Here is a 21,662-nt window from a genome sequence, read left to right on the forward strand (position 1 = left end):
CATTAATACCATTTCTCATCCTCAATCGTCATATAAAAGCACCATTGGTTATAGTTCAAGCTTCAGACAAGTTTGAGAAGATTGTTTTACGCGGTTTTTGTCGACATTAGCCGAGCTGGGCTCAGGCTAACCCGAGCCCATTCCAGCCTCTCGATGGCCCCGCGTGCGTCATCATGCTTGAGGGCAAAGAAAAGTGAACAATGAAAAGTTCGACTTACTTCACTATACGGACAGTGTGTAACGGGACCATCCACATCATGTTTCGGGCTTGAATTTTCCTCTCTTTTCCCGCATGGCATTGACCTTCTTCTTGTCTTCTTCGAAACGCTTCAGCAGTTCCGCTTGTTCTTGTTTCCGTCGTTCTCGCAGCTGGAATCGGTAAAAGTCCTTCATTTCCGACTTCTTCTTGGCCGCCTTTTCCATCATCTTTTGTCTGGCCTCCTCGGCTTCGAATTGGTTTGCAGGAGTACCCTTTCCACCACGAGTAACAGTAACGAAGCCATCTTCATCAGGTTCGTTGCGTAGTCGCTTGCTGATTTCAGCAGCTTCCTTCTCCTTCCTGTTGAACACATTGAAGAATGCATGTGTAGCTTTTTGTATCTCGGCCTTGTCGGCACGGCTAAGGCGCAGATGGGAAGACACCCAAGGAGCTCCCAGTGGTGGAACATCGCCTGATAAGCCCTGTCCCCACACAGGATACTTTTTGGTCTTCTGAAGCTTTGCAATCGCTTTAAGGACGAGCTGCACACTCTTCTCATCGGCGAGTAACACAATCGCGGTGCTGCTGCTTCGGTGAAGTTGGCGCGTCCAGATATCTGGTAGCTGCGCGGCTTCTTCTTCCGCCTTTTCTTCTTCTTCCACATCGCTTCTCTTCCGCTTGCGCGCGAGCGCAGCAGCCTTGACTGCTCTGACAGGGTCAATGGCAACAACAGCCCTGTCCTCTCCTTCAAATGCTATCGTCTCGAATCGTCCAGCACCAACGAGCTCGGTAAATACGGCCCTAAAATGGGGTTCTGTGCTATCGGCAGGAATATTCTTCAGGAATAGACTGCGAGAATCATTCGCCGTAGGGATTTTGGGCGCATTTCTTCGTATCCGCACTTCGTGGAGGGCAGTTTCGGGGAATGAAGGCACTGGCGGCATCTGAATGGGGAGAACGGCGAATTGATCGCCGGCCGCATCTACGGGAACCATCTTGTAGCGATTTATGGCCCCTGGATGAAGTATGTGCGTGTTTGTGGATGGTGATTCGGCTTTGCGTGTAGCAGCAGGACGAAGTTTTGTTTAGCAGCTCGACACTCTTGAAGTCTAGAGAAAAAATCGGCCCCACAGTCTCGTATCGATATGGGTGGGTCAACTCGACGCTCTGTGCGGAAAGGATTGGCCCTCCCATCTGAACAAAGTGAGCAATGCAGCGCAAAAAAAAAACTGTCAACATGAAAAGAAATTCCTCACGACTCTTTTCAATCAAACGAAGCTCATGATGCTATTATCGGCAAAAAAGAATATTCGAAACCATCAAAAAATGACGAGAGTGGGACTCGAACCCACGCGGATTGCTCCACCAGGAATTGCTGTTAAGGTAGCCTTAACCTGACGCCATAACCAACTCGGCCATCTCGCCGTTCGATGCTGTGCCAACGGAATGTTTGCATTAAGAGCCCTTCTCGCTGGATGTTGAGTCCTTTGTCCAGGTTCGTGAACTGTGCAAGCAAGTAGGAGAAGATGCTGCAACGTGCTTGGAAGATTCATATTCGTGGTATTCCCCTCAAGATGGAAAGTAAATTTACGGAACGCCTATTTGGCATCCCTATCGCAAATAATACTGAGTGCTCTACTGGACGACTACAGTTATGATAGTAAATCCTACAAACATCTACCCAACTATAGTAGCAGTTACTAGAGAAATATAGACATACTGGTAAATACTAGCGAAATATAGCTATAGTAGCGGATATCGTAAAGAACTAGATACTATATTTATTACTGAAATAAATGTTTGTGATAGTACTAGATAAAAGACTTTCCCATTCCAATGCTTAAACTCATGTAGTCGCTGGGGTGCTAGATAGCCAACTTGAGGTGTTGAATAACTACTCCCTAATTTTATTTCAATTGGCAACGGAACATGTGTAACACCCTTACACGAAGACACCCTTCCCGACATCTATAATTCAATTGCAATCCTTCCAACACCACGGCTGACACACGTCAACATACAAGATTCTTTCTCATCCGGCATGAGTGCCGAACCTCGATGAATCACCTCTCCGCTCTTGATAGTAACCTTGCAGGTACCGCAGTTACCCACCTCGCAACTCGAGGGAATATCTCCAAATTCGCGCTGAAGGACTTCCAAGAGGCTCTCCTCTTCACCCACTTTGACAACCTTGTTCTTCCTATTCACAACTTCTACTTCGAAAGGATCTCCGGTCGTGTCGGCGGAAAAGGCCTCAAAGTGTATCTCTTGGGGAGGGATGGAAGCCTCTTCGGCGGCAGCTTTGGCTGCTTCCATCATACGGTTGGGTCCGCAGACGTACAGGAAGCTGTTCCAGGGCATGGTCTTCATGATGTTCTTGATATCCATCCGCTGGTCTTTCGACTTGTCATATATTATGACTCTCTCTCCATACGACTCCAGTTGTTCGCGAAAAGGCACATCATCCGAGGATCGTACTGCATAATGAAGTTGAAAGCTCCAGTTAATAGAGTCGTACATCTTCATGAGTTCCAAAAAGGCCGTGATGCCGATCCCTCCCGCTATAAAAACGTGGTTGCTTGCTGCACTGACTGGTCCGTTGACATCGCTCGTCACACCACCCACTTCAATGCTGTCTCCGACTTTGACAGACTCGTGGATATAACGCGAGCCGCCTCGGCTATTTTCGTCGAGAGCAATACCAAACTCCAATCTTCTGGCCGATTCGGTTTTCTTGCCGCTATTTGACACGACGGAATACGTCCTCACAAGTCCGTTGGCGAGTCTCAGTTTGGCATGAGCCGCCGATGGAAAGCCCTCAGACTGGGGGTTAGGAGCTGCCTCAATGACCAGCGAAACCGTCCTTGGTGTCTCCATCTTCCGGCTGACCACTTTGTAAGCCTCCCAGGGATCTTCTTTCTTCTGCTGCTTCCGTTTTTGTGCCTTGGCCACGCGTTTCTTGAATTGACCGCGGGCCTCGTTGCCCAGAGCCTCCACTTCTGCCAGCTTCTCATTCATCTCATCATTGTCAGTTACGCGATGGAGATATTCCTGCACGCGCTCAATTGTCCACTCTGGCCATTTCCTCTCAACCAGCTTCAGCTCGTCGCCAGTGCTAACGTTGCCCCCACGGAGGACCCGATAGTACCATCCGGTGCGACTAGTCTTGTAAGTTTCAGGGGCGAAGTTCTTCAATGAAAAGCGGTGGTTGAGCTTGAAACACGGTTGCCGCGGGAGCGATACCTGGAGGACCACTTCGGGACCAACAGATATAACGTCTCCTATACAGACATTTCGCTCGTTCATGTGCGCTGTGACAAAGTTCTCTCCGAAGCCTCCCGGGACGAATTTGTCGACACGTTCGGGATAAGATTCCTGCCAGGATGGATAATGCGAGGAGCAGTCTAATAAAAGCAAGCTCGGTCATTAGTTGGTCTATAGTTCACGGCAGCCATTGAGGAATGCCCACATCCAAGAATTGCCTTGTCCACGCCGCCATGAAATGTAAGATCGTGCTCATCCCCTTCCAGTCCCAGCTTATCGACTTTCATCGAGACAGTGCGGAGCTCCTTGTCAATGCCCGACATGATGGCCAAACCCGGCATTTGCTTCATTCCAGACGTGCGAATTTCGATAAGCCGGTCGGCCTCAAAGGGCGCCGCAAGATCATCGAAATAAGAGCTTCTCATTTTATGTTTATTTTCCTGCTGTCGAAGAGAGCGGCAAGAAAATAAGTTGGGAGGAGAGAGATCTAAAGGTGTAAGTGCGAATCCTGCTGAAAGCTATGCGCCTTACACGGTTGTTGTAGACAGTTTGGACACTGTCATTTGGACTCGCTCGCTTTGAGTCAGAATAGGCAAGTTGTAGCGACAGCGCAACGTGATTGCGACCAATGGGTTCGTTTCAAATCGGAATTCTTGGGTCCGATGTATCATTTTTGACTAATTCAAGCATCTGCATGTCACGATGATTTACAATCCTTAGATAAAGGTCGTCTATAACATCTACGCACACAAAGTGTCCTGTCTGATCGTTCACAGATAGAATCCTTCGTCGACGCACTGTGCTGAATGTTTCCGGTTAGACTCCCGAGCAAACTCTTATCCACCATGCAATGTAGCATCGAGCATTATACAAATTAGGCCAAGCATGCGTGAAACCGGGCACATGCAGAGGTAGTTGATGTTTTTCTCTTTCAATTCACTTGTATGCTGCTGCTGACACAATTGAGTGCCAGTCCAGGGATCGCGGCTGATTCACAGCAACAATGACGCTTTGTTTCAATGTCTACAAAACGCAGCTCGAAGCAATGCGCCCCTCCCACTATCATTTCAATGTTACAAAATCTTAATAAAAAGATGAATCGGCCAGCGACAAATATTTTCAGCCATATTTGAAATCCAGCTCCCACGCAACGTTGACATTTCCGCGGAGTCGCAACGCTACCCTAGAGTAAAAAAGACAATATCATTTCGCTAGAGGTTTATAATGCTAAATATGGGAAATTTGACCAATGAACCTTCATGGTTCTGTGGTCTAACGGTTATGACTCCGGATTTTGATTCCGGCAGCGAGGGTTCGACTCCCTCCAGAACCTGTTTCTGTTTCTTTTTTTTTTCCCCTTTTGCCTTTTAGCTGTTGGCCGAATTTGATCTGTGCTTACGCCGCGCGAATCCACTTGGGCAATGTTGGGCTCGTTGTGGCCTGCTCTTTTGGCTCAGAAGTGGCATTTGTTGATCTGCATCATGCTTCTCAGGTGCCCGGGCGATTTAACCCAGGTGGGTTTTGCGTCCTCTAAGTTTCTCATCCCATCAGATATCCTCCAATATTGGGACCCGGAATGCACTTGGAGTCATCTATACTTTTTAGAGGTGAGTCAATCGTGGGCAACCAGCAGCTAGCAATTCAAGGCCCTCTTCTTTGGAGTAGACCGTAAGAGGAAGACAATCTCTCTCTCCATTTGCTTAAGACTCATAAGAATGTTGCAATTCCTTCCGAATATTGTAAACAACCCAGGATAACTGCCTAATGACTCCAAGCAGAGCTGAGCCAATGTTACTGTAGCACTCAAAAACATTCGTCCCGACCCCTGCTCTATCATGGAAGAAGCAATTGCCGGTTTTCGGCCCCGATGTGGACGGCGGGTCGGGAATGTGACTCCGGTACCCCGCGCTTTCTGCCGAATCCGCCCAGCATCTCCCCCGGACCTTGAGATATATATGAGAGAACGTGGACATTCAACAGCATCATTTTCGTTCACTCCTCTGAAGACTAACAAGTTTAGCACCTAAACATCACATCTTCGCCGTCGCCATGCGTCTCCCTTACGTCGCCGATCCTCCCCCGGTTCAAACCGAGCAAGACGCCGCCATCGTGCAGCGCATCCGAGACCGTCGAGCCCCTCGCCCTCTCCAGGCCCTGGACCTGACCCTCCTGCACTCGCCCCCCGTAGCAGACGGCTGGAACTCGTTCCTCGGCGCCGTCCGCACCAAGACCTCTCTCAGCGACGACGTGCGCGAGCTGGCCATTTCGCGCGTTGCCGTGTGCAACAAGGCGTGGTATGAATGGGGCCACCACGCGCCGCTGGCCGTCCAGGGCGGCGTGAGCGAGGACGCCTTGGAAGCTATCAAGAGTGACTCGTTGGGGGAGAGGCCGGAGGGGCTGTTGAGCGAGAAGCAGTGGGCGACGCTGGTGTATGCGGATGAGATGACCAAGAATGTGCAAGTCTCGGACGAGACGTTTGCGGCGTTGAAGAAGCACTTTAACGACCAGGAGGTTGTAGAGATAACGGCGACGGTAAGATGCTTTTACTTGCGGCTAATGAAACGCTGCATTTCGATTTACTGACGGAATATTGGCATGACAGGTCGCTGCCTACAACTGCGTGAGCAGATTCTTGGTCGCTCTGGATGGTAAGTCAAGCTCAAGCTCATCATCAAACTTGTATTTTATTTTTAACTCTGTTTGCCAAATTTCTAACTCTGCATACAGTGGGCGAGAAGAATGGTACAGGCCCGGATGCTGTTTTATCTGCTCATTGATGGGAATTTGCCTCGGAGACGGTACTCATTGTGAATTTAAAACAGGCAAGGGCAAAGTGAAGGAAATGGAGCAAGCGTAGAGCTGAATGATAATGAGTGTAAAAAGGTTGCATAGAAGAAAAGAAAGTGATTAACTGTGTTGAGAGGTAAAAAGCTGGAGAGGGAGAAGCTTGCGTGAGCAATCTTGGTGAAATGAAAAGAAAGTGAAACAAACGGGGTATCCTATCTAAGAATAAAGTGTGATGTGATGGGGTTGAATAAGAGAGAGGAACAAAGGAGAAAATCATCAAAAGACTTGGATATAGTTCACCGCCCACACCCGTATCCCATCCATGTCCCATCCATATCAGCGGGCGCCATAAAACAAAGGAGATCAATTCGTGCCTCATAAACCTGAAACTCTTTTTTCTTGTCTCATACGTCGTAAAGTAAAGCTAGCCGTCGAACACTTGTTCTAGCCTATCAATTCGTCCTTCTTTATTCGTTCATATTGCTGGTGGTGTCGTGTAAGATTCGTAACGAAAGTCATGGCCATGTCATGGTAAACTTCTACCGTCTGCATGCCGTTGAGTTGTGTGTGTGTGTAGGAATGTTAAATCATAGCCGGTTCGTCTCGAGAGGAACCGGATGTGGAATACATTAAAGTAATAAAAAGGGGGGAATGAAGAAAGAGTAAGGGAAGGAGATCGGCCCAACAAAGCAAGAAAAACCCCAAGCTGATGCTAGGTTTTGCTTCTAAGGTGACGAGTCTTCCATGAGCTTTTCGATGGAGGCGTGTCGTGCCCGCATCCGCGGCGACATCTGCAACTCCTGGACGACTCCAGCCCAGCCGCTGCGCTGGGGTGTCTCAACGTGCTCATTGTGGCCGATGGCCTGCGTGGTAAGTCTTCGGGTAGGCGTGCGCCGGTGCAGATCGTCAAACGACTTCTTTGCCGAGGGTCTGGTGGGTGTTGTGTAAGTGGTCTTGTCCGGCAACTGCTTGGGCAGCGGTGGCGGAGGGGGAGGCGGCGGCTGCTTTTCTGCGATTGAGGTTATAATGCCTAGATAGACCATCATGAAGCGCATGCGCAGCGTTTCCAGCCGCCTCATTCTCTCCTCCAGCTGCGAGCGTTTCGACGCCCACATGAGCCTCGAGCTGGTCCGCAGCGTGGTTGCGCCCTCCTCAAGGACCAGGCAGCTCAGCTCATCGCGCAAATCATCGCCGATTTTCTGGATTTCCCTCAGCAGGCGGTTAAGGCGAATCTTGTCCTCGAGGCGCTGGACCTTGGAGACGTCCCGGTCGTAACCTTCGTTCTCCTCGATGGAGAAATCAAGAGTGTCAATAAAGCTAGCCACCTCCTGCGGCGCAACCTTGTATGCCGCCCAGTACGAGTTCGCAGTCTGTGCGATCATCACGATGGCCATGCCAGTGGCGGTGGTGGCCAAGAGGTAGGCCCACTGGAGCCAGCCTGAGTCGGCCATTATGCAGCGGAGGGCAACGAAGCACAAGTCGTGATGTCGTCCTGGAAGGGCAGAGGCATGGTCCGGCGGGAGGAGGCGGGGAGCTTTGGTGGATGGCAAGGGGGAGAAAGGGAGGAGAGAAGAAGAAGAAGAAGAAGAAGAGGGAAGAGAGAAGAAAGAATCAAAAGGAAAAAAGGAATCACCAGCTAATGCGGCGAACCGGATTGCGATATTACGTAGGGGAGGAGGAGGAGGAGGAGCCCTGATCCAAGCCCTGATAGGGCTGGTGTGGCAGCAGAGAGGTACCTAAATAATTAGTACCTAGTAATGCCAACAACTCTCTCTTTTAGAACCAAACCAAGGCATTTGTGCAAGCATCGTGGGCTAAGAAGCCGAGGGAGGAGAAGCAGGTAGACTCATAGTGCTACTAGCGGAAGAGCAGATACTGTGTGTGTGTGTCGTGTCGGGCTCTCGGAGCACACAGCACAGAGGCGAAGCAAGCAAGCAAAGCAAAGCAAACATGACGGATTCCGGATTCCGCACTCGCCTGCGTCAGCCCCTGCAAGGGCATCAGCTAGACTCAGCTACTATGACGACGGGAAGGGTTCGTTGGGGAAGGGTCAAGACTGGAGGAGTCACATGGGATGTCTGTCGTACGGCGTTCTCATGATGGCACGGGAGGGAGTCTGAGATTGCTGCTGCAAAGAACCTGGAAGTACTGGAGATATCATATAGGTACTATAGTACCTGAGGCATCAAGACCAGCATAGGTAGATCTGATTTACACCGGGAGGCCGATCAAATATTCTATCAATCTATGTGTCGAGAGTGTTCTTCCAGAAACATCATCCCCAAACCCGGTCTCATCAAAGAGGCAGCCCTGCAGAAGCGGACCCAGTCCAGCCCACGAATGGCAGACTGTCCAGAGACTTGAGCTTCCATCGTCTTCCCTTGTCCTGCATATCGGCCTCTTTTTACGCTTGAATTGCTGGCGGGCGTCGATCCCCAACCAATGGCACCGGCAATCCCTCGCTGTCAACCCCACTACAGCGCCGTAGTAGCTTTTTCTCTCTTCCATTTTTTTTCTTGCTGCAGGAAAAAAGGGCCGTGAATTGCGGTTAAGCACTTTTGCGATGACCTGCAGAGTGCATCGCAGCGGTCCAACCCCGAAGCAGGCTTGTTTCGTCCATCTGTAGAAGTTTCTATTATCTTATCCGGGATTGTGCCTAAACACTGGTACCTAAACAAATTTCTCTCCTCTCTCTCCTCCCGCCTCCCGCCTCCCGCCAAAACCTCCAACCATGGCGGCCACCGCCTCGGAAGCCGTGGTGCATGAATTTCCGCTGCCCGCGATCCTCACCAGCCCCGCGTCGACCCCGCCAACGCTCATCACTCAAGGCGCCGAAGGTCGGCTCTACAAGACGACGTACCTGCTGCCCAGCATCCCCTGCGCCCTAAAGTACCGGCCGCCGAAGCCATGGCGACACCCGATCCTGGACCAGCGCTTAACGAGGCACCGCATCCTGTCTGAGGCTCGCATTCTCTCCAAGTGTCGCAGAGATGGCCTCCGTGTTCCCGATGTCTATGCTATAGACGAGTCAGCGGGGTGGCTGATGTTGGAATGGGTCCAAGGCACACCCGTGCGAGTGAACATCAACCAGAGGCTGGGGAACAGGACGGAGGGCATTGAGGACGACGAGGAGCTCAAGGACTTGATGCGGAGAATCGGCGCTGCTGTGGGCAAGATGCACAGCATCGGCATCATCCACGGCGACCTGACGACGAGCAACATGATGTTGAACCCCCCCGCGGGCCAGGCCGAAACCCACAACGTGAGTGGACTCGAGGGAGAGATTGTCATCATCGACCTTGGACTCGCCAGTGGAGGAGTACACGATGAAGATCGGGCAGTCGACCTGTACGTCCTTGAGCGTGCCTTTGGCAGCACACACCCCCGGGCTGAATGCGTATTTGGCGAGGTCCTGGAGGCATACAAAAAGTCTTTCAAGCAGGCTGGCGTGGCTCTCAAGAAACTAGAAGAAGTGAGAATGAGGGGCCGCAAGAGAAGCATGCTCGGCTAGAACGTGACATGAGACAAACAAAGACAAAAAAAAGAAAAGAAAATTCTTTATTCTCTGTTCTTTCTCACTAGCAAGAGAAAGAAGGGAGGAGATGATGTGACATAGCTCCCTGTAATGATGCCCGCTATTATGATATCCCAATGGACAAACTAAATCAAACAAACAATAAATATCGCTTTTAGTGACAAAAGAAACATGATATCCAAAAAAAAAATGCCGACACAATCCGTCCGTTTACTGAAGCTCAGCTCCTGCAAAGTAGCCCTTGTTCTCGATGACACCGCGATCCTTGACAAATGCCACATATCGAACAACCCATTGAGGTGAGAGCTCGCCCTCCAGACCGGCACCGCCGTGAGCAGCATCTGCCAGCACTCCAGCTCCCCGGGGTCCGTGGCCGAGCAGCTCTCGCAACGTGCCACGAGGGAGGATATCAGTGCAGTCAGTATGGACGTTCAACTCCACGCCCTCTTCCTCGGCCAGTCTCTGGAGGGGCGCGGGCACGTTGCAGCAGTCCTGAAGGTTGACCTGGTCGACAGTTGGGTGGATCGACGTGCGCTCGATAAAGGCGCGAAGCTTTTCGCTCCCAAACTCGGCAACACCGAGTCGCTTGGCCAGCCCCTGGCTGTGAAGGTCTTCAAAGACTTTCCACGACGCCAGTTCCTCTTCTAGGTCACCCTGCTGGGCGTTGATGCGCTCGGCTTCCTTTTCGCATGTGCCCTCAAACGACATTCCGGGGAAGGAGACGATGAGAAGGTCGATTGCCTGGATGTTGAGCTCCTTGCGAACCAGATCGAGCGCTTCGCGCGCATACTGCTCTCGCGCCGAAACTGACGTGCCCGGGAGGAGGAACAGCTTGACGGTGATTTCGTAGTCGCTAGCCTCCTCGCGCAGACCGGCCGCTTGCCAGTTGATTCTGGGAATGTAGAGAGTCTTGTCGTCCAGCTCCGTCCACACCTCCACCGGCGTCTGAGGGGGTGAGGGCAAGGAGTTGGAGCCGTTGGCGGGCGAGGCATCGATCGCATAGTCTAGCCGCGTGGAAACGAAGTTGTCTCGGAGGGAGTTGACGAGCTCTTGGTTCGATTTGGAGTTGCCGCCGCCTTTGCGAATGATGGATGGGCCGCCGGACATGACATTGCTGCCATGGCGTGTGAGTTAGCGGAGGGAGCATGTTAGAGACCTGAAAGAGGGACAAACCCCGTGGAGAGAATGATCTTGGTCATTGTGATGTTGGTTTGGGAATCCTAGGTAGATATCTGCAATGGGATAGAGCCCTAGGGCGGGAGACTCGAAGAATAAAAAAAAAACGATGAAAGATAACAAGATGGGGAGATAAGAGGCCGACTTTGGTTCGATAGTGCTCTATAAGGTAAAAAAAGCAATTAACCCGGTTCTCGGCATATGCGAGCAATAACTTTTTTTTTCTTGTCAAAAATGCCTAACTAAATGTGATGGTAATATCCCGTAGTCCCTACTCCAGACGGCGCTTGTGGCGGTTCATAGCACGCATTAGTAATGGGGGTTGCTGAGTGGATATTGGGGGGATGCGGCCTCGGAGAGAGAATTTGTAAACAGATGGTATAAGCTGTTCTGATGGCTCTTCTACTTGATAGTTTTGCCGATACTGAAGAGGCTGCTTGAGGAGGGGTTGCTCGTATGATGCTTTTTTTATATGTGCCTGGTGACGTCCCAGAAAACGAGAGAATCTCCCCACTGTTTGTCTCGTGGTTCATTTTCTTCCGTGTTTCTCCATCTAGGCTCATACCTGAGTATATACAACCTGTCTCAAATTGAGTTTCGAGGAATAATAATATTTAGCGAGGACCCTTTAGGGGACAATAGACTCGTCATGGAATCAACTGAAATTGACCTCAGAGGCCACGCGGGGTTGAGCCTTACAAGCCAATCTGGTCCGGGCCCTAAAATTGCAGGGCTCTCTAGCGCTATTATCGTCTTGCCAAGCGCTGAAGGTTCGTGGTGACAAAGAGAGGGGCACAAGGTACGGCCCAGACCAGCGGAAAACGGGGCGCGGAGCAAGGTACCGGAGTACGTACAGCATGTCCTCCCGTCCAAGGCACGCGCTTACTGCCTCGTCACCGACCTGGCAAACTTACATGTACCTGGTCCGAACAAGAGACGCCAGCCTCAAGTCTACCTTATTCAAACCACATCTCGCCTCTGTCACCTTGTCGCGGGTGATGTGAGAGAGCCGTCACAATGGCGATTCAGTGCGTACCGCCTCTGCTGCTGCTGTGGCGCCCGTCGGAATGATGCTGACCGGCATCTCTCTCTAGCTATCTGATTCTATTGTCCCGTCAGGGGAAAGTGGTGCGTAGCTCCTCGTCCCTCTCGTTGCCGTTGAATGGCGGTGGAATATGAATATGCCACGAGCGTGTCTTGCTGACCGACCATCTCCCCATCAGCGTCTTGCCAAGTGGTTCACCACGCTGTCCCCCAAGGACAAGGCCAAGATTGTCAAGGATGTCTCACAGCTGGTCCTCGCTCGAAGAACACGCATGTGCAATTTCTTGGAGTACAAAGGTGCGTGACGAATGCCAAATCCCATCCGTTGCCTTTTTTGCCCATGGCAAGTTGAACTGATGAATATCTGTCATCACTAGACACCAAAATTGTATATCGACGATACGCCTCGCTCTTCTTCATCGCAGGATGCTCATCCGAGGACAACGAGCTGATTACGCTTGAAATCATCCACCGATACGTCGAGCAGATGGACAAGTACTACGGCAACGTGTGCGAGCTCGACATCATCTTTTCCTTCACAAAGGCATACTACATCCTCGACGAGCTACTTCTTGCCGGAGAGCTACAGGAGAGCAGCAAGAAGAACGTGCTGCGCTGTATCGGACAGCAGGATTCACTCGAAGACATGGAGGTGAGTGTTATACACGGTTCATTGTGACGGCCGCATCGCACCGACCCCCGGCACCTCCCCTGGCGTGATGCGTTTCCGCCGCCTCGTTCCCGGTTAAGGCTATGCGACTTTGACACAGCTGACACCGAATTTCCTAAACGCAAAAGGTCGAAGACGAGGTCACCAAGATCCTATAAATTGCGCACATACGGCATTGGGTACTCAAGCGCGCGAACTTTGGACGAGCGATCTGTTTCCACCGGCCGGCCCTTCATCACCACCTACCACACAAGAACATGCCCCTATCGTCCCACCAGCTTCTTGGAGTCATCGAGGCGCAAGAGTTGAGATGGATTTGATAGTTAACAATTGGTGCAGCAGGCCGAGCAAATCACAGAGAAGCTTCGCGAAGTGGGGATTCTTTGATACACAAGCCTCAGGAGACTGAGCATCTCTTCGATGGGAAGAGAGGACAAACTGGGGATAAGGGGATAGGGATGTTGATGTGGATGTGCTGGGAGAGAGAATATGGCGTCATTTTTCTTTGTGTTTATAGATCTTGGAGGATGGAAAACCATCCTCTCCCATGTCAAGAGAAAACAGAGGCATCAGGGGAACGATGCCCGGAGCCGGCGGACGTGTTGCCGGCATTGATGAGCAAGGGCCAGGACTTGGCCATTTGGTTGAGGTGTGAATCTAATAATACCAGGAGACGAGAAGAAGGAGCAACAGCGTCGAAGCCAATTCCAGAACATTTTGACATCGTCAGTGATTCCAATCAATCCAATCCACTTACCGCACAGTCTCGTCTCGTCTCGCTCCGGCCTCCCGCGTCACATCCTCTTGTCGTTGTCGCGCGTGGCAGCTCCATGCATCGTTATTCGTTACACTGCCAAAGCTGACACCAGCAAATGGGCTCGCCAGAAGCGCCCACTCTGCCAACTTTGGCCCCCTCTTTTCCCGCACCACGACTGGCAGTAGCTGTGTCTGTTGTGGTGGTGCTGTTCTTGGTCGTCTTACGAGCACTATCCGGGCCATCTGGCCATTTGCCGGGCGCAGCCGACGCGGCGATCGGATTCGGAACTATAAGGAGAAGCGCCAAAAACCCACCAACTCGCTGGCTTGAGGAACGTGGGCCATGCGCGGAATGGCGATGGACGTTCTAACTTTGCTCTGGCTTGTCTAGCTTCGGATCAACAGCTCGACGTGGGAGTTTTGAGGACGCCGCCGGCAGAGAAACCAGCTGAGGCCGCATGGTTGCACGGCTTGCACGGCTACAGCGCTCAACCTCCCCTATTGCCCCCCAAAATACAGCGAGTTACAGTGAGCCCACCCTCCGCCTGCCTCCGCCTGCCTCCGCCTCCACCGCTGCAGCACGCGCAAAGCCCCCACCATCTGGCGACTGATTGATGTCACTGGGCTGCCAACGTCGGGATGCTGATGCGTGTCACCCCTCGATCCGGCTTCTTGTCCACTAAACCACACAGTGCCGCCGGCTCTCCTCTCTCTATCTCTCTCCCTCAATCCCTCTTCTCTTCACTAGCCCTCCTAGGCTTTCAATCTGCCGGTCTTGATCCAGCCCTGTCTCCTTGCTCACGAATCAGCTGCACTTAGCGTCGACAACGGCAGCGCTACTAGATCTCAAGTCGAGCCTTGCCGCAACACCACCAATCCCCTGATTCCTCCTCTCTCCTCCTTCACCCTCCTCGCCTTGGGTGACCAGACAATCATTACCAAGATTACGATCCCGGCTCTTCTCCCTACTTACTACTTATTGCACGGCAGAATCCGACTGGGACGCTGGACTTGATTGTATCGCAGCGCTTCTCCCCCCCTGCTCCAACTCGATCGCCGTGCGGATCCGCGACTACGGTCCCAGAGTAGAGACCGAACAACCGACGAGCGTCACTGCGACGAACCAGACCTCGCCTTTGAGTGCTCCTTGTGCGCAACACGAACCCCTGAACAAAGCGATACCGCACGTCATCCGCTACCAATCTTGCCGGCTTTAGAGACATTTTGAGTCTCCGTCTCTGAATCTCGCTTCCATTACTGTCGCATTCACCGCTCATCGCTCGGAGATCCAGCTTCGAGGCAATTCACGGTCCTCACCGCACGTTATTTCTCTCTATCAGCTCATCCCCCCCCTTCTATCAATTAATGCAAAGAACCAGAGCCGCATCCAGCAGCCAACATGAAGGTGAGTGGAATACATGACCAGCTGAACTCCGGCGTGAGACAATCCCCGGCTGACAAGACATCCCCACTACGCAGTACCTCCCAGTCCAAGAGTTCGAGGCCGTAACCGGCGCTCTCAATTTCAACACGCCCGACTGCAATGTCACAGGCGGGTGCGATCTCTACACAACTAAGTCTACCGGATCCGACAAGAAACTCTACAAGAACATCGACAAAGATCTCAGCTCTCAACATGCTGCGCTGCTCAAGCTGGGCGCCAGCCTGTCACCACCCGACAGAGAGCACATGCTGGCAACGTCGCGCAGCATGCAGCTCTTCTCACACTCGAGCGCATTTGGCCCGCTGTCCGAGCTTTCCAGTCGGCGGACGTTTGCTTACTTGATTGCGACGCTCAACGCGAGCCATCCTCACTACGACTTCTCCCACGTCCTGCGGCCCGGCGACTTTAAGCGTGAGAGGAACCTGAAGCGTGTCATGGCCAACCTGGACTCGATCCTGCAAAACACACGACCTGGGTTCGATTTGGGCTCCTCATATGACTCCTCCGCTGGCAGCGACGTCAATGCCCAGTGGGGGCCTCAGTGCTGGTCTTTGATCAACAAAGAGATGCGCTTGAACGAGTGCACCATCTTCAGCTACCACCCAGAGGTCGACCCCTTTGAGGAAGACGAAAGCGCCATTTGGGCGGTGCACTACTTCTTTTTCAACAGGGCGCTCAAGAGAGTTGCCTATCTCTATGTCCGCGTCGTCCCCGTCATCTCATCACAGAGCCCGACACTGAGACCCGTAAAGAGTGGCGTCCACAAGCGACACACGGCGGTCGAGTCAGACGGCGCAAAGAAGCGCACAAAGTATTGGCTAGGCGATCAGGACGCTGAGCTAGTACCGCCGTACGAGGACGACGAAGAGCCGCTGGACGATGGTTTGTACTGGAACCGTGGCGAGGATGGCGATATTGTGCAGTTTTCAGACGACGACTTTGCTGAAGATGAGCCCGTTGACGAGGACGAGGACGAAGATGACGACTACGACATGACGAGTCCCAGGCGGGAGAGGCTTATGAGCGAGGATGTTGCAGGACAGATGGAGATTTAAGGTGGCGCCTCGTCAAATCACAACTGTCTCCGATCCAATCAAAAGAAACGTCATGTCTTTTTCAACACGACATGCGCTCCGGCATGACAAAAAATGACCTCCACGTCCGCCTCTATACTCCAATCTGCATGAAAGGACTCAACCTATATCATATCCGCTCCCCGCCTCACTACTACTGCTTGCTACGTTATAATTTGGTTTGGATCGACTGAAGGGGGGGCCTCTTTCATCCCCCGGCTATGCTTTTATGGCTTTATCATCGCTATGATTATGATTTTGTGTCGTTTAGCGTGGCGCAAGGTTTTGGTTTCTGGTCGGTGAGAGCGACTGGGAACAACGTCGCCCGGAGTTTTTTACCTTTTTTTTTTTTGCTTGGCTTTGTTACTTTTCTTATCGTCAACTTGATCATCTATATTTTTCCTTCATCCCGCTGTGTTATTTTTTGGATTAATCGGTGGCTGCCCCCAGTGAGAAGGGTGGCTCTATATCTTTTATTGCTACGTCGGTTTTTTTTTCCCGAGCCTGGATCTATTGATCTCCTGGTGGGAAATGACGATTTTGCTTTCTTAGTCGCGTCTTATTGCTTCTACTCTCCTCTTTCCTTTCTTTCTTGTTTTTTTTTTATCTATGGATTCAGGCGGTACCACGTATATATATATAACGCAGTAATGCTCCGATCCGCCTCGCTGGCAAGAGGCATCGATGGCTATTTTATTTCTGATATTCGGCAGGCTACTATATGCAATCTAGTTTTCAAGTATTTAATGCTCATCACATGTTTCAAAACGTCTATTTCACACTGGCCGTTGTTACAATGGGTCCCTCGAGGTCTATATTGAACCATTAAGGCGTCTGCAAATAAATTGCCAAGTTTAGCGGGAGATATTAGCAAGTATAACAACGCCTTATTCCTTCACCGAATACACAGTGACAATCATGTAGCACGAGCTATCCATTCATCTAAATAACACAACTAACGAAGAAAATGCCTGCAAAGAATAAAAAGTGAAAAAAAAAGTGAAAAAGAAAGGACTAATGAAACCAGCCTTCGAGTCCGCCCAACGTTTTTCTTTTCCGCCTCCATGGCAATGTTCCCCCTCCCATTTAGTAATTATCAGTCCCTATATCTCGACTGCTCTTAAACGCAGAATCTCTCCAGTCCGTATGATTAATCTCGGGGTATCAGTAATCGTAGATGTAATAAAATGAATAATGTGATGTAAAGAGCACGCTGCCATCAAATGCTCTACCCAATCCCCGTCGACTGGACCATTTATCAATACTCTTTTAAGCAAGGATAAATATCTTCGAGTAGGAAGTATATCAAATGCAAGAGAAACATCAGATGCAAAATGCAAAATGTAAAACGCGGGGCCAGGCAATGCCAGCAAGCAGCGTTTTCGAAAAAGAAAGGGGGGATGAGCCAAGAATGTAAGCTCATATTGTGAAAATACGGTGACATCGGCCCCTAAACAACGGATGCCTTTCTCCTTCGCCCAAACATTCTGGCGAATCCACTGGGCTCGTCCTGCGGGACTGGAGCTTGAGCGGGAACAATCTCCGGCGGAGGTTCTGAATCGCGCAGAAATCTCGCCAGATCCGCGGTCTGTCCATAGGAGACAGGCTCCCGTGTCTCATATCTCTTCATGGGGGCTCTGTTGATATTGTTCATGCTCACAGGAGGAGGGTTGACGTTAGTCGGCCCGTATGCATCGTAGCCCGCTGGCATCTGGATCGGAGTGTGCTTGCTTCGACCATTCATCGAACGTGCCTCGCTACCAAATCCCAAGGCACTGGCTCGACTGCCGGGTGCCCGGCCTTCGTTGAAAGTATTGACTTCCTTAGAGCCACTGCGAGTAAACCGGCCAATTAGACCGGGTGTGCTGGTCTTCTTCTTTGGCACCTTCATGGGCGGAGATGGGGGCTCCGGCGGGGGATCGTAGTTGAGCAGAAATTCTGCGAGGCTCTCCTCCTTCTTAGGGGGAGGCCGGGGGGCTATGTCCAAATCATCATCTTCTTCTTCGTCGCTAAAGTCGATTGCGTATGGGTCGCGAACGCGGCGAGTTTTCCTCACAGGCATAGGCATACCACCCATGTCGTCGTCGTCTTCTTCACCAAACATCTTATTCGCCTTTGACATGCCCTTGTTCTTGAGAAGCGCGGAGCTGGAGTTGATGGAGGACTGGATCGATGGCATCGAATTATCCGTCACGCTTGTAGATGCCTGGCTATGCCGCATGTCGGGAAGAACCGCATCAACAGCCCGGCCGCCCACAGCGCCTGACATCATATCCACATCCATCGTGTTACGGAAAGGTGCCACATGTCGAGGAATGTGATTTTGGCTACCTGGAATGGGTGGGCCTTGTCGTATAAAGTCGATCAGATCCGAGTTATCGTTTCTGCTACTAGCAGCAGCCTCTCGAGGTTGATAGCGATTTCGAACGCTGCTGCGACTTGTCACGGTAGAGAAAGATTGCTTGGGTTCCTGGACGCTCGCAGTCGGGCTGGCAGGAACGCGAACATTGCGCAGAGCGGCTGGGCCTTTGTCACCCGGCGGGCCTGTAGACTTGATAAACTCGGCAAAGTCTGAAAGTGACTCGCCAGGTGTGCGAGCATCACGAGCATGAGCTCCGCCCATTCGGCCAGACATGGCGGCGGCGGCTCCTGTGGGGGCACGAGGAATCGGTCCAGAAAGCTTGGGTTTATGCTCAGGAGCTCGAGGGCTGGAGGGTTGTGCTCTTGGGATGGATGGTGACGTATTCGAGACAACCGGTGAAGATCGCATTAAATCCTCGCTCTTACGAGTCACCTTGGTCACAACCGGGCTGTCATGAGGTGTTTTGACCTGGAGCGGAGTAAGTCAGCAAACTCTATCAATGCTTACATAAAAGGGAGAGTGGCGGGAACATACGTCAATATCACGCATATTCTCCGGCGTCAACGTGTACGTGATGGTTTGGTTGCTTTGAATGAGCTCCTCAAAGTTACGCGCCATGCTTTCGGCGCGGTTCGATGAGTCGTCGGAAGTGGTTCTGACCGCCCTGAATCGGCTGTTTGTACTCGAAGATGCAGACGAGCCAGATGTGTGGATCTGGCGAGGAGGAGCGATGGAATGCAACGCCGTTTCCTCCCTCTCTTCCGGCACTGGTAGGTCGACGGCAGACACCGGAATCTGTCGATTGGGATGCGCTCCGGCTCTGTAAGGAACATCCGAAAACTGTGCATCGGTAGCGCTTTTGGTGGCTTTCAACGAGAACGACCTTTGGTGAGTTTGCTCGCTTTGAGAAGTAGAGCCAACGTTTGTCTGCAGGCCGTGGGGGAGACGATCGAGTTGATCTCGAGTCCGAGACGCCGTTACGGGCTTGACAATAGGGTTCACTTGGTCAGTGTCCTCTTCGGATTCGGAGATGGTGGCAGCGTTTGGAATTGGCGGCCTCATCCTCTCGACCGGAGACCTTGCCGCTGATAGAGGCACTCCCGTCCGTGAGCTGGTGTCGATTGCCTTGGCCTTTCGCAGCTCGTCGGCGCCTCCCGAGCGTGACAGAGGGCTTGTGCCAGAAACGGTGCTTGCGCGCGGCCGCTCCGTCGATTCCAGAGACGGTGGCCGAGTAGTGGCGGGACTACGAGGCGGGACGTCAATGAGGCGCGCAGAGTGAACACTAGAAGACCTGCTCAGATGGATGGCTCTACCTGAATCCGAGGCGGATCGAGAAGAAGTGCTAGAGACTGAGACTCTGGACGATGTCAGTATCTCGGCCTTTTCATAAACAACCTCGTCGAATTCATCCGATCCACTTTCATCCGAGTCGCGGTTCTTCTTGAGAGAGGCCTCCTTGTCTTCGGGTGTCGTTTTGTGCTCCTTCGATTCAGAGGCGTCCTGCTCTGCCTCGGCCGATTTCGAGCTCGGTCGTGCCGTCGCATAAAAGACCGACCTTCTCGAAGTCGGCAGTGAGGTAGATCTCCTATGAAGTCCGAGCAGGGTGGCGTAGTGTCCTGACTCCGTGGCTAGAGAATCGCCTATCAAGGAAGCTGTCCCGGCGAACGACTTGACGCGGCGCGCGTCAACATCGACCTTTTCCTCCCCCTCATCCTCGTCGTCACTGTGGTGGGCCAAACCCGGCACCTCGATTTCGGCAACGTCATTGTCCCCCATAGGTAGCGGAATGTTCATGGGGTGGACTTCCTCTGCAACGGCGTTGTCGTTTTCGGGGCGATCTCGCGCCTCATCAGAGCCATTGTCATCTTCACTAGCACGACCCTTCCTATCGTGAAGTCCAGCAGCTGGACTATCTGACTTCATCTGGCTAATGTGGAGAGGCCGGCCGGTGGCGAAATCGCCCAGCGGTGCACGCATCCTCTTTTTCCACCCTCGCCATAGGCGACCCAGAGTTCGGTCAAGCGCAACTCGTTCCATGTCGACATCCTCCACTACAACTCTTTCAGAAACAGCAGCAGGGCTGCGCGTTCCGTCCTTGAGCTCCTTCTCAATCTTGGAGCGCATTCTTTGGCTGGCTGCCTGTCCAGCAACAGTAAGTGTGAGCTCACCCATGTACTCCAAGACTGAAGTCAGGAAGATGGCCACAGCGGGCGAGATGATGTCAGAAGTCTGCTCATGCTCGCCAATCTCGAGATTCTCTTGCGTCATGTACTTGTCTTCGTCTTCCTCCTCCAAATCACCCAGAGATGAATAGACCATACACCTCAACCTGGCCCGCTTCCAGGCCAATTCAACGTCCCAGTCCCGCGCATTCGGGCTTTGAGGGTCGGCATACTCTTCTTCTTCGGAGCCTCCAAGATACTCTCTCAGCTCCTCGTCGGCATTGCTTATAGTTTCTTTGGCCAGCTTGGGCTTGAGCACATCGGAGACAGCCGGTCGCAAGGCGGAAAGCGAGGTAGACCTGGCAACTTGTAGAAAGTTTAATAGCAGCTGGTCGAGGAAACTGTTGACTAGCTGCAAGGCGGCAGGGGATATCTGAGCGGGTTCTCCAGACGGCTCGACGCCGTTTTGGTCGTACCAGGTGGCTTCGTGGCCGTCGTGATCGTTGGTGACAATTTGCGAAGCTGCAGTCGAAGCAATGAAGGCGGCCTCTGGCGATACCGAGAGCGGAGGTGCAAAGAAAGTGTGGCTCGCGATCGAAGGTCTGTCGCTAGAGATGCTCTGTGATCGCACTTGGCGCGGCGAACTGACGCTGCTCGCCGGGCGCGACTCGACGGCGGAGCCCGTCATGGCTGAGGCTGGATTTCTATCGAATGTGTGTCTTGTAAGGAGTAGGATAGGGGGTTTCTTGAAATTGGCCCCCTCCTTCTTTTCCCTTGCTGTCTATCGCTTTTGGCAAAAGTGATGACTTGCGTGATACCAAATCAAGTGGAAAGAAGAAGAGAATCCCGCGTGCTCGTGTCGGGCTTTGCAGCTCGTCGGCAGTTAATGCGAATAGGCGACAGGCACAGCAGAATAGTGCGACCACCTAGCTGTTCGTGGAAATGGGGCCGCAAAAAGAAAAAGGTAATCAATGCTCTAGATAAAGGCCCCCTGTTCGTTAATTAGTTCATGAATCGGGACAAAATCGAACGACTAGAAGTGGAATGGCGACAGGCCCGCAAGCACATGGCTTTCTGGGGACCGGGATGATGAGACACAGGAGGATAAAATGCTGGCTAAAAGTGACTCTCCAGGCTGTGATGGGAAAAGACACGGCGTGGAACAGACAGACAGCTCGGTGCCACAATGG

The 21,662-nt window shown here is 52.1% G+C and overlaps 8 protein-coding genes across 8 annotated transcripts; 3 read left to right on the forward strand and 5 right to left on the reverse strand.

The window, feature by feature from the left end:
• Positions 1-255: 255 nt before the first annotated feature.
• On the reverse strand, positions 256-1,194 carry Triagg1_9564 (uncharacterized protein; the record flags this gene model as incomplete). Its single annotated transcript, XM_062904535.1, has 1 exon — positions 256-1,194. One exon carries the CDS (start codon positions 1,192-1,194, stop codon positions 256-258), a length of 939 nt encoding a protein of 312 aa, XP_062751494.1.
• A 947-nt stretch (positions 1,195-2,141) lies between these two features.
• Triagg1_9565 (uncharacterized protein) lies at positions 2,142-3,888 on the reverse strand (the record flags this gene model as incomplete). Its single annotated transcript, XM_062904536.1, has 3 exons — positions 2,142-2,167; positions 2,221-3,603; positions 3,669-3,888. 3 exons carry the CDS (start codon positions 3,886-3,888, stop codon positions 2,142-2,144), a joined length of 1,629 nt encoding a protein of 542 aa, XP_062751495.1.
• Positions 3,889-5,512: 1,624 nt separating this feature from the next.
• On the forward strand, positions 5,513-6,240 carry Triagg1_9566 (uncharacterized protein; the record flags this gene model as incomplete). Its single annotated transcript, XM_062904537.1, has 3 exons — positions 5,513-5,995; positions 6,066-6,111; positions 6,191-6,240. The coding sequence occupies 3 exons, from the start codon at positions 5,513-5,515 to the stop codon at positions 6,238-6,240; spliced, it is 579 nt and encodes a 192-aa protein (XP_062751496.1).
• A 735-nt stretch (positions 6,241-6,975) lies between these two features.
• On the reverse strand, positions 6,976-7,701 carry Triagg1_9567 (uncharacterized protein; the record flags this gene model as incomplete). Its single annotated transcript, XM_062904539.1, has 1 exon — positions 6,976-7,701. One exon carries the CDS (start codon positions 7,699-7,701, stop codon positions 6,976-6,978), a length of 726 nt encoding a protein of 241 aa, XP_062751497.1.
• A 1,280-nt stretch (positions 7,702-8,981) lies between these two features.
• Triagg1_9568 (uncharacterized protein) lies at positions 8,982-9,761 on the forward strand (the record flags this gene model as incomplete). Its single annotated transcript, XM_062904540.1, has 1 exon — positions 8,982-9,761. The coding sequence occupies one exon, from the start codon at positions 8,982-8,984 to the stop codon at positions 9,759-9,761; it is 780 nt and encodes a 259-aa protein (XP_062751498.1).
• Positions 9,762-9,995: 234 nt separating this feature from the next.
• On the reverse strand, positions 9,996-10,984 carry Triagg1_9569 (uncharacterized protein; the record flags this gene model as incomplete). The annotated part of the gene is made up of 2 exons (XM_062904541.1): positions 9,996-10,899; positions 10,959-10,984. The coding sequence occupies 2 exons, from the start codon at positions 10,982-10,984 to the stop codon at positions 9,996-9,998; spliced, it is 930 nt and encodes a 309-aa protein (XP_062751499.1).
• Positions 10,985-11,610: 626 nt separating this feature from the next.
• On the forward strand, positions 11,611-13,062 carry Triagg1_9570 (uncharacterized protein; the record flags this gene model as incomplete). Its single annotated transcript, XM_062904542.1, has 5 exons — positions 11,611-11,731; positions 11,777-11,961; positions 12,185-12,302; positions 12,383-12,657; positions 13,015-13,062. 5 exons carry the CDS (start codon positions 11,611-11,613, stop codon positions 13,060-13,062), a joined length of 747 nt encoding a protein of 248 aa, XP_062751500.1.
• Positions 13,063-17,398: 4,336 nt separating this feature from the next.
• Positions 17,399-21,160, reverse strand: Triagg1_9571 (uncharacterized protein; the record flags this gene model as incomplete). The annotated part of the gene is made up of 2 exons (XM_062904543.1): positions 17,399-18,778; positions 18,845-21,160. 2 exons carry the CDS (start codon positions 21,158-21,160, stop codon positions 17,399-17,401), a joined length of 3,696 nt encoding a protein of 1,231 aa, XP_062751501.1.
• Positions 21,161-21,662: the final 502 nt, after the last annotated feature.

Source organism: Trichoderma aggressivum (assembly GCF_033847375.1).
Source record: "Trichoderma aggressivum f. europaeum strain CBS 100526 chromosome Unknown scaffold_055, whole genome shotgun sequence".
NCBI classification, from domain to species: Eukaryota; Fungi; Ascomycota; class Sordariomycetes; order Hypocreales; family Hypocreaceae; genus Trichoderma; species Trichoderma aggressivum.